The sequence below is a fragment of the Meles meles genome, chromosome 2 (genome assembly GCF_922984935.1).
Source record: "Meles meles chromosome 2, mMelMel3.1 paternal haplotype, whole genome shotgun sequence".
Taxonomy (NCBI): domain Eukaryota; kingdom Metazoa; phylum Chordata; class Mammalia; order Carnivora; family Mustelidae; genus Meles; species Meles meles.
This window is the reverse complement of record NC_060067.1, coordinates 154,050,088-154,066,251: the sequence shown is the minus strand read 5'-3', so window position 1 is coordinate 154,066,251 and position 16,164 is coordinate 154,050,088. Positions and strand designations below refer to the sequence as shown.

The 16,164-nt window shown below is 37.5% G+C and overlaps 1 protein-coding gene across 2 annotated transcripts in view; it reads left to right on the top strand.

The window, feature by feature from the left end:
• Nucleotides 1–16,164, top strand: part of KIF13B (kinesin family member 13B) — a 201,938-nt gene that overhangs the window by 80,124 nt on the left and 105,650 nt on the right. For both annotated transcript variants that reach the window (XM_045990711.1, XM_045990703.1), the window contains exons 9-13: nucleotides 746–858; nucleotides 2,176–2,287; nucleotides 10,478–10,690; nucleotides 12,464–12,574; nucleotides 15,439–15,573. In XM_045990711.1, the coding sequence (XP_045846667.1) occupies nucleotides 746–858; nucleotides 2,176–2,287; nucleotides 10,478–10,690; nucleotides 12,464–12,574; nucleotides 15,439–15,573 (684 nt within the window). The remainder of the gene's footprint in view (nucleotides 1–745; nucleotides 859–2,175; nucleotides 2,288–10,477; nucleotides 10,691–12,463; nucleotides 12,575–15,438; nucleotides 15,574–16,164) is intronic.

Here is a 16,164-nt window from a genome sequence, read left to right as displayed (position 1 = left end):
TTAAGCAGTTTCATATCATATTAAAATTTATATTTTATAAAATTCTCTATGAAAATTTTATGGGGCGTACCTAGGTGGCTCAGTCAGTTAAGCACCTGCCTTCAGCTCAGGTCATGATCTCGGGGTCCAGAGACTGAGCCCCACATCAGGCTCTCTGCTCAGCAGGGAGTCTTCTCTCTTTCTATCCCTCCTTTGTCTCTATCAAATAAATGAATAAAATCTTAAAAAAAGAAAATTTTATTGGGTTCCCTTCAAAGAGTCCCATTTTGGGGGGCGCTATATTCTGAAATAAGTTTCACTCTTACCTGAATTAGTAGAGTTGGGTAAAATTTTATATATATCTACTACTAGACTATACAGTTTTTTTATACTGTTTTTTAAAAAATATTTGTTTATTATTTTAGAGAGAGAGGGAGAGAGAGAGTACATGCCTGTGTGTGTGCAAGCAGTGGGAGGGCCAGAGAGGGAGAGGGAATCAAGCTGACTCCCCACCAAGTGCAAGCCAGACTTACGGCTTGATCCAGGACCCCCAGATCATGATCTGAGCTGAAACCAAGAGTCAGATGCCTAACCACCTGAGCCACCCAGGCGCCCTTTCTTACACTGTTTTATAGCAGCACAAGCTAATTTTGAAATAACAGTAAATAGTATTTTAAAGGATTTAGAGAATACACTCATTTGGTAAAGATGTAGGACTTCCTGTATTGTTTAACTGCTTATTAGTATTTGTTGATTTGTCTTCTAGACATCTGGAGAGAAAGTAGGCAAGCTGAGCTTGGTTGATTTAGCTGGCAGTGAGCGAGCAACGAAAACCGGGGCTGCAGGGGACAGGTTGAAAGAGGGGAGCAACATCAACAAGTAAGTTTTCTAGAAGCTTACTTTTATTATTTTACTGATTTAAGAGCCAAATGGGGGAACTTCTATGGTTATTAAAAGAATAAGACGCTGGAATGATTGAAGCTATAACGAATAAATAATGGAGAATTTTTTGGTTATATTATATATATGAAATATGTATTTATAAACATATAATTGTGTGTGTGTGTGTGTGTGTGTGTGTGTGTGTGTGTGTGTATTTTTTTTTTTTAAATGGGCCTGAGCCTATTTTATGTTTTGTTGAGATGTGTGGTGGGGCTGAGGAGCACAGTCAAATCAGAGGTTTCTCAAGAGCAGCTGTATTGTCATCTGGGGCTGATTAATTCTTTGTTCAGGGACTATTCTTGTGTATTCTTGTATATTGTAGGATTTTTAGTGGGATCCCTGGCCTTACCCTCTAGATAGATGGTGGTAGTACCACCTCTCTTCCCCCACCCCCAGTTGTGACAACCCAAACAGATCTGTGGACCTTGCCAACATCTCCCTGTGGGGGCACAGTGGCCTTCCAACTGAGAACCCCACTGGTCTGAGCTATGGAAGAGGACAGGTAATGGTCTGTCACAGCCCAGCTGTTGATCTCAACCTGGCTGTCACTGTCTGAACCAACATCAAATTGTGTCCTAGCCACATTGGGCTTTCCCTTGTATGACTGCTGTCATTTACACCAAGAAGCTAGGGTTTTAGAAAATAATATTTTGTATATGGACTCCTTCATATGGTTATATTTTCTACCTCAAGCTGAATTACTAGCTCCTTGTGGGTAGGAATCCAGAAAGACTGATAATGAGAGTAACCAACTGGGGATCATAGAAGATTGTCATCCAAATGCTATGCTTTTATTGTATTATTGAATGATGATATACAGATGTATAAATGATATTATGTATGTATGATATGTGTGTAGATACATAATGATATAAATAGATACTTCATATACACACATACATATATGCAAAGGTTTTTGCCTTATACTAAGTTTTAATGTATTGTGTTTGTGGCTTCTTTTCTTAAAGATATGTGGTGTTTGTGTCTTTATCTTAACCTAGAAGTTTACAGCCCATGTTGCTACTTACAGAAATGAAAAAAATAATTTGAGCTAAGCCATTTTATTGCTTGTAGTAGTGTTATAAGGATATCAGCTTTTAAAATTTATGTGGTTTTAAACTGAGCAGCAAAATGCTGACAACAGTGCTATTCTCATACAGGTACAAGGCATCTTGATGTTCAGTTTTTGTGCTAAAATGTGACATTTGATATTCTTAGTTTATTATTATTATTCTGTTTTGTTGTACCATGCAGGTCCCTCACAACCCTCGGTCTGGTTATCTCAGCCCTAGCAGATCAGAGTGCTGGCAAAAACAAGAATAAATTTGTTCCATATCGTGACTCAGTTCTCACTTGGCTGCTCAAAGTAAGCTCCCACCTCCACCCTTTCTGGCCTACTCTTGGTGATTGGTAGAAAGGAAGAGTAGACTGTAAGTCCTCCTGTATCATTTCTTTTACCAATGTTCAAATTTAAAATCATGAGTCTCTCACAGGATAATCATAAATTTAATAGATTAAGTACCTGATTGACTAGAACCTGGAAGCAAAGGGATTTGGGGCACACTGAACAACACAGTTGCCTTTGAGATTTTGGGATGTAAAAGAGGAACCTCGTGCTAATCTGATAGTGATTGAGTCATAGGAAAGGATTTCCACTGTCTTATAGACTGAGCTGGACTACTCTGTCTTTCTCACAGACTCCTTTTGTTTGGCTGACATTTTGGACCTTGTTTTTCTGGTTAACATCAAGAGTACTCATGATCACTTTAATTTACTTTTAGCTTCTTCATGTTTAAGAAAACAGAATAGAGCACACAGTCATTTGTTTGTTAATTGATTTAGTATGTTTGAGAGAAATGGAAATGAGAATAAAAGCTGTAAAGTGCTATGACGAGAACATAAAGAAATGTGGGACCCTCCTTACCCTCTAATTGCTCAGGGTCTGGTAGGGCAGATAAGATGTGTAAACAAAATATTATAACAAGAGTTAGTGATTCCATGAGAGAGATGGTAAGGACATGTAATAGGAGTTTGGTGAAGAGAGGCTATTTTCAGCTCTCTTTGTCTTCACATTTACCTTTAGTTTAAGGAAGTGGTGTGGTGAATTGGGTATTGGACTGGGAGCTAGAGGATAGAAAATCCAGTGACAGTTTAACTCTGTATAGGGTTGCCAACCTGGAACAAAATATTTTACTTAATACTTCTTTTTCTTTTCTATTTTTTTAAAATGAAGAAATAATTTTATGAGCCCTGTGTTGTATTTTGATGAGTTATTCTCTCATCAGTCAAGAATTTACTGAACGCCTCTTACTCACTGTGGTAGTGAATATCCTACCGCATATATATGGAATATAAAGATGAGTTAAGCACAGGTTCGCTTAGTAGAAGACACAGCTTTTTTTGTTGTTGTTGGCTCTTCCTAAATTTTATTTTAATTCCAGTATAGTTAACATACAATGTTACATTTAATTTCAGGTGTACAATACAGTGATTCAGCACTTCATATATCACCCAGTGCTCAGCACAAGTGCACTCCTTAATCCCCATCACTTATTTTACCCATCCCCCCTCCCCACCGGGAACCATCAGTTTGTTCTCTATAGTTAAGAGTTGGCTTCTTGATTTGTCTCCCTCTTTCCCTTTTTTTTTGGTCCCCTTTGCTTGTTTGTTTTGTTTCTTAAATTCCACATATGAATGAGATCATATGGTGTTTGTCTTTCTCTGACTAAAATTGCTTAGCATTGTACTCTAGCTCCATCCACATCTTTGCAAATGGCAAGATTTCATTCTTTTTTATGACTGAATAATATTCCATTGTGTATATATACCGCATCTTCTTTATCCATTCATCTGTTGATGGATACTTGGGCTGCTTTTGTAACTTGTCTATTATAAATAATGCTGTTATATACATAGGGGTGCATATAGCCCTTTGAGTTAGTGTTTTTGTATTTTGGGGTAAATACCAGCAATGGGATTTCTGGATTGTAGGGTAGTTCTATTTTTAACTTTTGAGGAACCTTCATTTTGTTTTCAAGAGTGCAGCAGTTTGCATTCCCACCCACAGTGCAAGAGGGTTCCTTTTTCTCCACATGCTTACCAACACTTGTTTCTTGTGGTTTTGATTTTAGCTATTCTAACAGGTGTGAGCTGATACCTCATTGTAGTTTTGATTTGTATTTCCATGATGATGAGTGATATTGAACATCTTTTTGTGTATCTGTTGTATCTGTTGGCCATCTGTATGTCTTTGGAGAAATGCCTATTCCTGTTGTCTGCCCATTTTTTAATATTGGATTTTTGTTTTGTTTTGTTTTGTTTTTGGTGTGGATTTGTGTAAGTTCTTTATATATTTTGGATACTAATCCTTTATCAGATAAGTCATTTGCAAACATCTTCTCCCATTGAGTAGGTTGCCTTTAAGCTTTGTTGATTGTTTCCCTCACTGTGCATAAGCTTTTTATTTTGATGTGGTCCTGATAGTTTATTTTTGCTGCTATTTCCCTTGCCTCAGGAGACATATCTAGAAAAATGCTGTTAGGGCTGATGTCACAGACATTTCTGCCTGTACTCTCTTCTAGGATTTTTCCTGATTTCGGGTCATACATTTAGGTCTTTAATCCATTTTGAATTTATTTTTGTGGATGGTGTAAGAAAGTGGTCCAGTTTCATTCTTATGCATGTAACTGTCCAGTTTTCCCAACACTATTTTTTGAAGAGACTTTCTTTTTCCCAGTGCATATTCTTTTCTGCTTTGTCAAAGATTAATTGGCCATTTAATTATGTGTTTATTTCTGGGCTTTCTAATCTGTTCTGTTGATCTATATGTCTGTTTTTGTGCCAGTACCATTCTATTTTGATTTGTACAGCTTTGTAATATAACTTGAAATCCAAAATTGTGATACCTCCAGCTTTTGTTTTTCAGAATTACTTTGGTTATTTGGGGTCCTTTATGGTTCCATACAAATTTTCAGGTTGTTTTGTCTAGCTCTGTGAAAACTGCTATTGATACTTTGATAGGAATTGCATTAAATGTATAGATTTCTTTGGCTGAAATAGACATTTTAACAATATTTATACTTCCAAGGTGACACAACTTTTTTTTTTACTTTAAATTTTATTTTATTTTTTTTCAGTGTTCCAAAATTCATTGTTTATGCACCACACCCAGTGCTCCATGCAGTATGTGCCCTTCATAATACCCACCACCAGGCACACCCCACCTTTCATCCCCCCTCCAAAGGCTTCAGTTTGTTTCCAAGGTGACACAACTTTGACTTAGTCCATGACATGTTTGTAAAGGAAGTTGGGTTGAGAGAGTAGCTTCTACTCTCTCAAAGGATTACTGGTATTCAACTTTACTTCTAAAACCATTTATTTATTTACTTTTTAAGATTTTATTTTATTTGATAGACAGAGATCACAAGTAGGCAGAGAGGCAGGCAGAGAGAGCGAGGGAAGCAGGCTCCCCGCCAAGCAGAGAGCCCGATGTGGGGCTCGATTCCAGGACCCTGGGATCATGACCCGAGCTGAAGGCAGAGGCTTTAACCCACTGAGCCACCCAGGCACCCCTGGGTATGCTTTATTAAGTGAAACTGGCCGCAGTGGAAAATCAGGTAGAGTATGTCCTTTGGCCAAAATGAAAAAAAAAATTAGAAATTTAAAAGAAAAAGATAAATTAGCCAAGTTTGATAATTAACAACCACTTGTAGATAACTCTTAGATTTAAGGGGTATTACAAAACATTTCACTATCAAGGAAATAATTGTGCTGGTCTTCACATATCAGTAATTAACTTTGAAATCTCATTTGTTTAATGGATTCCAGAAGGAATTTCGATAAGATACTTATTTCTTCCTTAGACTTCCCACAGAAATGTTTCCCAATCATTCGTGATTATTCCCTGCATGTGCCTGATTGAAAAGATGTAATATTCACTGTTCTCTTGTTCCAGTGTTATTACCTCAGTCCATTTAAACAAACACTAGGAAATATCTTTTATCAGATTAATTCACAGACTTAAAGTTGCTTGGGTAATTTTTGAGGATTCATTCTATAAGCTGGAGGCAGGAGAATCAAGTACCATGCAAAACGCTTCATGTGCATGATCTCATTTACTTCCCTGAAGGCAATGGTAGTGTTCCCATTTTACAGAAGTGACAGTGGTCGCAGAAACAAGATTGGAGTCAGGGCTGACCTCACTCCCCATCTTCTCTTGCCTAGGCTATATATTGTACATCTTGCAAAAGGTCATTTTTCATTAGAAGGAGAAGCACTTTACTCTTACCAAATTTTAATAGAAACTTGTGAAAATACTTGAACTGAGGAAAAAAACTGAACATTTTAAAAACTCACTTTAACTCTGTTTAGTAAAATTAAGTTGTAATTGTAAACTCTGTGTGTTAATTGTTAGGCTTAAAAATGAAGTTTTCTTGATTTTCGTCATACTTTTTACTTAAAAAAATTACACTTTCACAAGTGGGGCATTTTTACAAAACTTATTCTGATATCTGCACAACTTTCCCAAAGACCTCTTGGAATCCATTGATACACAAATCATTCTCTTTTAAAGTGGCTTTTATGTTCCTTTTGGTCCCTCCTTCTTTAATTCTAAATTAGTCAAACTCTCCCTGATCCTTGTTCGATTTTGTATGATTCTAGTGTACTGCAGCCTATCACTGAACTCGTAAAATTGCTCATCCTTTATAAGGTTTGCAGTTTCTTTTAAAAGTGTTTTTGCATTGTATTTGCATTATAATTGTGTTATGCTCTTGATATTTACAACCTCTGGGAGTCAGAGAAAATGACTGCCCTTGGTGATTTTGTGGGGGATGGGTGTGAGTGCTCTTCTCACTCTCTCTAGCTCTTCTCATGGTGGGTGGAGTGGTTACTCATTTGGTAAGTGGTCAGTGGAGAGCTATTTCTTATTAAGAGGTTTTCTGCTTCTCAGTGTAACCTTCTAAATATGAACCTCTTAACGTCAAATAATTTCTGGTAATAAATGCTCAAATAATGAGTATCTTTTGACTTAATCCACCTTTTCCATTATTACTGCCACTTATCTCATGAAGGCAACTTCCATCTCTTGCCTGGATGATTGAAACATCCCCCTCAAGCTTTCCATCCCATTTTTTTAATAGTAAGTTATCATCTCTTAAAGTTAATACTCTTTTTAAACTTCAGTCTCTTCAGTAACTCTCTTACAGGCCATTATGATAAAGTCCAAATTCTTTAATGACTTGGAATTTACTAGGCCTTCAGTAATTTGACCCCTCCCTCTTTCTAATGGTTCATCTTGGTCTTGCTATGATCAGTTCTAGCTAAGTGATGAGAGCCCTTACTTCTAGGGATTTACTCTTACTCTGTTTGGAACATTCTTCCTCCTCTCTTCAATCTCTCCTCTTACTTCCCTCCCCTCGAGCCTTTATCTGGATGATGCTTATTCAATATCTTTAGGTCTCAGGTGTCACTTTCCCTGAAAGTCGTCCCTAACCTTTGAAGGTTAGGCTTTGTGCTCCTTGTGTTTTCTATGACCATTCTGTGTTTATTCCTGCTCTAGTTCTTACCATATAGTATTTGCTCACCAGTGTCACCCTCTAGGTGGTAAACTCTGTGAAGAGCTGAGTGAAGGAGTACTTTCAGCTCTGCTCTGAACTAGCGTTTATGACGCTTCAGTTAAGTCTGCTGGTCTTCCTGGGTCTCAATTTCTCATCTGTAAAATGCAGTAATTTCATTAGATGACTTCAAAGTGTTCTTTCAGCTTTAAAAAATCCTGCCTTCCAAAATTCAGTTTCTTTCCTGTGTCCATTTAATTTGCAGTTGCTACATTTGAAACAAAGCTCATCTGATTTGCCTAATTAAACAATTAAAGAGTAACAAGAAGCCTTATACTTTCTCCTTGAATGAGTGCCAGTTCTTTTGTTGCTGTTTCCTTCTTGCTGATGGCATGGGGCCATTTTTGAATATAAGCATATTGTTACTCGTGCACAAGCGCTTTTAAAGTATCAAGTATTTGTCCTTTGCCAGGTTTCCTTTTCTCAGCACAAGTTGAAGCACAGTATCCATGCCTTTTCCCCTTGTTTGTTACTGTCTCAAACCCCTTTTACCCAGTAGCATTTGCTGTTCACATGGGCTAACTGAATGCAGTAGATCCTGAAAGGCAGCACTCCCCGTGGTGTTGTGAGTGACTGAACTGTAATTGCAGATGTCATTCCTGTGATCTTTATATATAACGTTGGAATTTCATTCATGTGCGTCTTGACATTCTTTGGGAAGTTGTCAAAGCTGGGCACTAACGGTGTGGGATCAGTGTCTAGAAGCAAAGAAGAAAGCAAGCCATCATGCAGACTTGCCGGAAGTCACTTCTGCCTTCTAGAGCCCAGATTACTTATGCTTCCTTCCTTTTCATGCCTTAGAGTATATTTCCTTTGGAAGTATAATTAAGCTGTGTTTTCTATGGAAAACTGAATTTTCTTTAGTGGATTGTCACATTGTCAGTCACACACACACATTGTCTGTGATTGTATCGAACTGTTAGCATTACCTAGGGAATTATTTTGTCTCTGGCAGTAGGACAGAATAACTTGGAAAGCTGTCTGGCCACTTTACTTGTTCCCCAGATCTGAGCTCTCTATATTGCCAAGTGTTACTTGGTTACTGTGTAATTGTGGGTAGCTGTGGGAGAGTAGAAGTCATATTGGACTTGAAAGTGGAATACCACTGGATTAGAGTATTGTTCAGTTTATTAGTTCTGGATCTTTAGGCAGAGTAAAATTTGACTTTTTTGTTTAGAACAAACCTCTGGGTTTTTTTTAATCAGTAAAATAATCTAGTTCACAGAAGGCTGAGAGACTAGGTAATGTCTGTCCCGAAATGGTATAAATCACAGATTGCGCAGACAGATTTTAGATACGTTGATAATGGAAAATCTTTGTATCTTCAGAAGTAAGAATTTTATATCTGTTAATGTTGCCCAAAGTAGAGTTGGCTTTCTTACAACCTATGATTCCCCATATTGCCTTGTTTGAGTCTTTTCTCTATCTTGAGAATCTATAATTCAGTGATATTCTCTTGCTGAAAGAGGGTATTGAGTCTTTTTTTTTTTTTGGTTAATTCTTTTCATCTTGGGATGGTATGTTAGTGTATTGTTAGTTATCTATTGCTGTGGAACAGATTACCTCTAAAACTTAACAGCTAGAAACAACAGCCATTTATTATCTCATAGTTTCCATGGGTCAGGATTCTGGGTGTGGTCTAACCAAGTGGTTCCTGGGGGGGTCTCTCATGTGGCTGCAGTCAAAGTGTTACCAGGGTAGGCAGTACAAGGTTTGAGTGGGGTTGGATCTGCTCACCGAGGTGGTTGTTGGCAGGCTTCAGATCTGTTTCCAAATTCACTCCTGAAGTCTCTTCATAGGGCCACCTCACCTTCTGACAGTGGTTTCCCGAGTGAGAGAAAACACCTGTAATGGAAGCCATGATCTTTTTAGAATCTAATCTCAGAAGTGACATGCCATCACTTCTGCTCTGTTCTGTTCCTTAGAGGTAAATCAGATGTCCTGCCTACACTGAAGGGAAGGGGCTGGGTGCTGAGGTAGTAATACCAGGGGTTAGGGCTCATCGGGGGCTGTCTTATAGGCTGCCTGTGGTAGGTGGATTACATACAGCCTTTGGGTGGTGAAGCAGAGTCAGGGTGGACTTGATTTCTAGTTTTGTAATTCTGAGTTATAGTTAGTTACTTTTTAATGTTCTCAAGTGGAAGTAGTTTTTTGAATTTGTTGGCGCCCATTCTAAAAAGCCTGTTTGACCAGACCGATCAGTGTTAGCATAATGAAAATGAGTGTCTTTTCTTTAGTCCCCTTGCCTGAACTGTAGAAATGGTTGTGTAGAAGATGAGCCTTTTTTTTTTAGTTTTTGAAGTGCTGTCAGAGGGAATAAAGTCAGGTGCTTTCAACATATCTTTTATTTTATAAGACTATAATTATATCTTATGTTTGAAAAAGTTTGCAAGGTACTTGATAGCTTGTAACAGCAACACTTTCTGAGCCATTATTTAAGCTTCACAGAGATTCCAAGTACATGGCATTATGGAGTAGATTGTAGGTAATCACTTTTTGATCAGATAAGAAATAATATCACGATTATTCAGTTTCTCTAAGGAAGTACATGTCATTATGGAGTGGATTGTAGGTAATCACTTTTTGATCAGATAACAAATATCATGTTTGCTTAGTTTCTCTAAGGAAGATTTTTAGACATTTAAGAAATCATTGTTTTTTGAGTAGCCTGCTTAGAACCAATTGTTATTAAACTGAAATAAATGTAGGCTTCCTTGTATTTCCCTGTCTTTTCTTAAAAACCAGATCTCCCTTCTGCAGAAAAGTAGCTTGGCAGAGAAGAGTGAGCACGGGACATGAGTCAGTATATCTGTTTTAGTCCTAGCTTTGCCCTTTAATATATGTTTGACCTTGGTATGTTCTCTCACCCAGTCTGACTTCAACTTCCTGTATGATGTTTTCTTCCAACTTAAAAATCCTACTCAATTTCTTTTTTCATCTAGGACAGTCTTGGGGGTAACAGCAAGACGGCCATGGTGGCCACTGTCAGTCCAGCAGCTGATAACTATGATGAAACCCTTTCAACTTTGCGGTATGCAGATCGAGCCAAGAACATCGTGAACCATGCTGTGGTGAATGAGGATCCTAATGCACGAATTATCCGGGATCTCCGGGAAGAAGTAGAAAAGCTCCGAGAGCAGCTAACCAAAGCAGAGGTATAAGGCACAGCCAAGCCACACGTTGTGGGTCTAGGAAAAGCTAGAATTAGAATTTTCTTCCCCTTAGCTGTAAGTGATAAGTACTCCACTTAGAATTTTTGAGTTTCCTATAGGAAGAGAAACTTGAGATGAGTAATAAGTAAAGACAGATAGTCATAGTTGAAATTTATAGAGTTTTTACAGGTGTGAAAGGATTGAACAGGAAGAGAGAATAAAGGGAATTGAGAAAATGTTTCTTTCCACAGTATAGGCAGGAGACAAGAAAGGAGAGGTATAACTAAGAATAAGGGAAAGAGGGAGAGAGATGCTTGAAACACAGTGTATGCAATTTTAGTGCAGAAAAGACGGACTGAAAGAGGACTCAAGCAGATACTTGTTGTATCATTTGTTTACTGGTTGAAGGCAGAATGGAAATCTTGAGTTTTTCCATATCTTGATAATCTAGTTTTTCCATGTTGTGGTTTAATTATGTTTGTAGAAAAAATATTTTATAGCAGAAATACCCATTTATTTAGGGATGCCTGGGTGGCACAGCCGGTTAAGTGTTGGACTCTTGGCTTTGGCTCAGGGTGGTGGGATCGAGCTCCATGTTGGGCTCTGCATTCAGTGGGGAGTCTGCTTAAGATTCTCTCTCCCTCTCCCTCTGTTCCTCCCGCTCATGCTCTCTCTCTCTCAAATAAATAAATAAATCTTTAAAAAAAAAGAAATACAAAAAAAAAAAAAAAAAAGAAATACCCATCTATTTAGAGGTGCTCTACTACCCTTTGTATATTCTGTGATGTATGGTGTTTATGTTCTTTTACTGAATTTGAAACCTGTACAGTTCTAACCTACAACCAAATGATCATCCTCTTTTTCAAAGGTGAAATAAAATACCAGATTCAGTATCTCTAGTTTAATTAGCATTCTATTCCCACAATCAGCCCTGTGGGACTCTTTCCTGGGATTGGGACCATAGCCCTTTTCTTTTTTATAACCTGTTTGCTGGTAGTAAGTTGATAAAATACATGGTCAAAACAATTATCTTGGTCACATTTTTGCCCGTTGAAATTTATCTTGTTTTTACAGGGATAATTTTACAGTTCATCAGGATTATTTGAAATTTTGTTTCCATCTTCCTGGTATTAATACCACTATTCAGTTTACAACATGTGCAGATTTCATCTGTATATACTTGAATCAATACCTGAAGTCATGAGTAGAGACTAGAATGAATCCCATGTATGAGTCTAGATATACGGACCTATTGGGATTTAAAAATAAGCCATTGAGAGCTTAAATGTCTGTCTCTCTGAATGTAATTAGATCTTGGGGTGCCTGGGTGGCTCAGTCATTAAGCATCTGATTTCAGCTCAGGTCATGATTCCAGGGTCCTGGGATAGAGCCCTGCATCAGGCTCCGTGTTCATTGGGAAGCCTGCTTCTCCCTCTCCCACTCTCCCTGCTTGTGTTCCCTCTCTCGCTGTCAAATAAATAAATAAATCTTAAAAAGAATAAATGTAATTAGATCTTCACAGTGACAGTAGGTTGGAAGAACACAGGTGAGTCTTCCTTTCAAGCCCACTTGGGTAACTGAGTGAGCTTGTGGGATGCATAGAGTCTGGTTGCTGTGTGTCAGTCACATTCATCCTTCTGGCTTAGGTAGATCAGAGAGCTCGGTGAATTGTAGAGCTGAGAGCAGCCAGATTGTTACTATTATCCTTCTGGATTTAGTTAATACTTTCTTCAGGGCATGGTACAGACCTTTCATGAAATAAACATTTTCTTATAGGCAATGAAATCTCCAGAACTAAAAGACCGACTAGAAGAATCAGAGAAGCTAATCCAGGAAATGACTGTGACCTGGGAGGAGAAACTGAGGAAAACTGAGGAGATTGCACAGGTTTGTGCTTCCTGATTAAAGCAAGAGAAATACTCATTGCAGTTTGTGCAGTGCAGCTTATGGCTTTTCTGGTTCCTTTTTTGATTTTTAGCTTTGAAGATGGCAAATCTAGCACCGGTAATAAGAAACTAGATCCAAGAGTCTCTATTTCACAAAGTTAATTTGAAGGCTAAAGAAGACATAATTAATAGTTCATTATGTAAGAAATAGAGACATAAGCATTTTTTAAACAAAGTGGCTACTTTGTAGTCTCTGACTCTAAACCCCCAATTCTATTAAGTGCTTTGCAGTCCTAAGGAACTTAACCAAATTACAAAATTATTAGTGGCAGATACTCAGTTATAAGCCTCTGGCTTATATTATATTATGACAACTTAATAAAAGTAATATGAAATACCTAAATCTGAGCTATCTATTGTGTTTAAAATACTTAATTGAGGTAGAGTTGTGCAATTTTAGGGTGGGAACCTTAGCATTTGGAAAGAACCCTAAATGTCCAGTTGTCTGCTTAGTAAAAGACTTGCTCCATGGCATTCCTTTTAGGTAGGTATTCAGGCTCTGTTTTAGAAATATACATGGTAATGTGGAGGCCAGTCCCCTGTCGAGCAGTCTTTTCATGATTGGACAGCTCTGATGACTCCAATAGTAGCTATTTAATCAGAATCTTTTATTCTTTCGTTTCTGTTCATGGTCCTTAGTTTGTTCTTCCAAAGCTAAGAGAATGGGTGTCCCACATACATACAGTAACTGAGAGTAATAATAGCAAATATGTATTACGTACACTGTGTTGGGCCCTATGCTAAGTACCTTTAAATACAGTATTTTATTTAAGCCCCCCAACAGCCCTACAAGACAGGGACAGTCATTACCCAGATAGTTAAGGTAACCTCTGCCTTCTTCCCCTCCTTTTCTAAAGTTAAAAATCTCTAGTGTTTTCAACTGTTCCTCATATTAGTAAATACATAGAACTTGCTACTTTTGTCACCCAGCATGTTCCATCTTTAAATGTGCTGCCCAGAATCAATGTGTACATCAGATATTGTAGGATGGTACTACCATTATGTAGCATAAAGTGGATGTTATATTAGTGCAGACATATTTTTTATTATCATCATTTCCAAAATAGATAAAAATAGGAGAAGAGTATAATTGATCCACTTGTGGCATCACCCAGTTTCACTGAGATCAACATATGACCAATCTTGTCTTATCTGTTTCCCAACACGAGTTATTTTAATGCATATCCTTCAAATTAGAGAATAGTCCAGTATATGAACTTTATTTCTCATTTTATACTCACTTTTTGTTTTTCATAAATTATAAGTCAGTCTAATAATTACCCAACTTAAAACTAATTTGTGTGAGCCTTTTTGAGCTACTCCAAAAGTAAACATTGACTTTGAAATGGTATTTTATTTGCATTGCTTTGCTGATACAAGCAGGGTAGGTCTAAGTGAAATTGCATTGCTAATGCTGGTAAATTGTTATCATTAGCATCTTTCCTTACTTAACTGTTCTTTTCCTCGAATAGGTGTCCCTTTTGAGGAGGGTGCCTGATTTTATCCAACACTTCATTTAACACCTTATCTTTGCAAGCCCCTAGGCTTTCTGCTGCAGAGCTTGTTTCTCTTCTCTCATGGAAAAAGACCTGGTCTGTTGGTCATTGACCTTTTTTCAAAAGAGACTAGCATTTCCAAAATGCATTTCTGGTGGTATAACCACCAGTTATTAATAAGTCTTCTGAGAAGAAAAATGGTCCATGGTCAGATAACTTTGGGATGGTATCCCTAAAAATGGCAGAATCCTCAGGCTGTAATTCAATTGTACTGCAAACTTACTATGTGGCCCTAGTTAAATGACTTAGCTTTTCTTGTCTTTTCCTCAGAATCAAAGGCTTTTAGTGGCTGTGACTCACTATCACTTGCTATTTATGTGTAGTCAGAGACATGCTGCTCTGCCCCTATTCATATACCTTAATCTTAGACCTCTGGTTGCAGGAGTCTATATCCCCCTCTATGTATACCTTTGTATATCGTTTGGATTCAGAGACAGGTAGGCACAAAGAAGAAAGGTTTATATTCTTAGGAAAATAATACTTGAATGCATATGCAATTTTGATTTTGATACATTCACAAGACTGACATTTTGAGCGCTCACTGTGTATGACGCACTGTGCTAGGTGCTCGGAATTCACAGTGGATGTATGCGATCCCTGCCCTTATAGAGAAATAGTCAAGTAAACAAGTATGAGTTACCAAGTATGAGAACAAGTATGCTTCAGATAGAAGAGAGAGGTGTAAAATGTGTTCAGCTAAAAAGTGTGTTTTGACCCTTTCAGGAATCTGGAAGAGTTCCATATAACTCTTTGAGAGTATATAAGCCTTTGAGAGTAGGAACCATAAGACATGAAGATGGAGAGGAAACGGGCCAGATTGAGGGCCTATGGACTTTGTTGAGGGGTCGGCTTTTATCCTGGCTGGGATTTCACCGAGGCTGTCGGGCAAGAGAGTGTATTAAAAATTTGGCCTTATGGAAAGATCACATTTGGTAAAACAGCTTTGCTTAGATGTACAGAATTAAATGAGAAAGACAAATTTAAGATGTTAGGTATTTTTAAGAGTGAAAATTGAGGGCTCAGTAGAGTATTTGGTTGCTGTTGGTAATACCTTTATTTCTCAAAATAAAGTTGTAGTTAACAAGATAAAATAACATACAGTTTGGAAAGAGAAAAAAATGCGGTGATCTATAATACCAGGTCCTAAGATAACATACTTTAATTATACAGTTATTTAATAATTATTCCAATGTACGACCTTTTATATCTTGCTGTGTCAATAGTTAATAGTTCTCTAATACATTTACAGGAGCGACAGAAACAGCTTGAGAGTCTTGGAATATCTCTTCAGTCTTCTGGGATTAAAGTTGGGGATGATAAATGCTTCCTTGTTAATCTGAATGCTGATCCTGCTCTGAATGAACTTCTGGTTTATTATTTAAAGGTGAGGTAACAGGCTTTGCTACCATTTCCTGCAACAATATAGAACAGTGTTTCATAGTATTTTTTTAAACTTGGAGAGCCATGCTTATTCCAAAATAATGAGAATTAGCAAATTGTTTAAATTGAAGTGTAGAAAATCTCGAGTTTCTGAGATTAATTTCCCTTTTTATTTGATTTATTTTTAAGATTTATTTATTATTTTAGAGAGAGAGATAGAGTGGGTGTGGGGAAGGGACAGAGGAGAGGGAGAGAGAGAATCTCTAGCAGACTCCTTGTTGAGCACAGAGCCTGACATGGGGCTCTATCACACAACCCTGAGATCACTATCTGAGCCAGAACCAAGAGTTTGATTCTCAATCGACTGAGCCATCCAGATGCCCCTGGGATTAGTGGCTCTTTTTAGTCTTCGAGTGATGTAATTTAACCTAGTAATACAAAAACAATATTCTGATGTTACTTTCAAGAAATTAAGTAACTTTAGCTACTATTATTGACTGTGATTTATACCAGGGAGTTAAGTAGATAACTTTAAAGCTTAAAGAAGGACTTTTAAAACTAAATGATTTATTAGTAGACTGAAGCTTTCATGGTT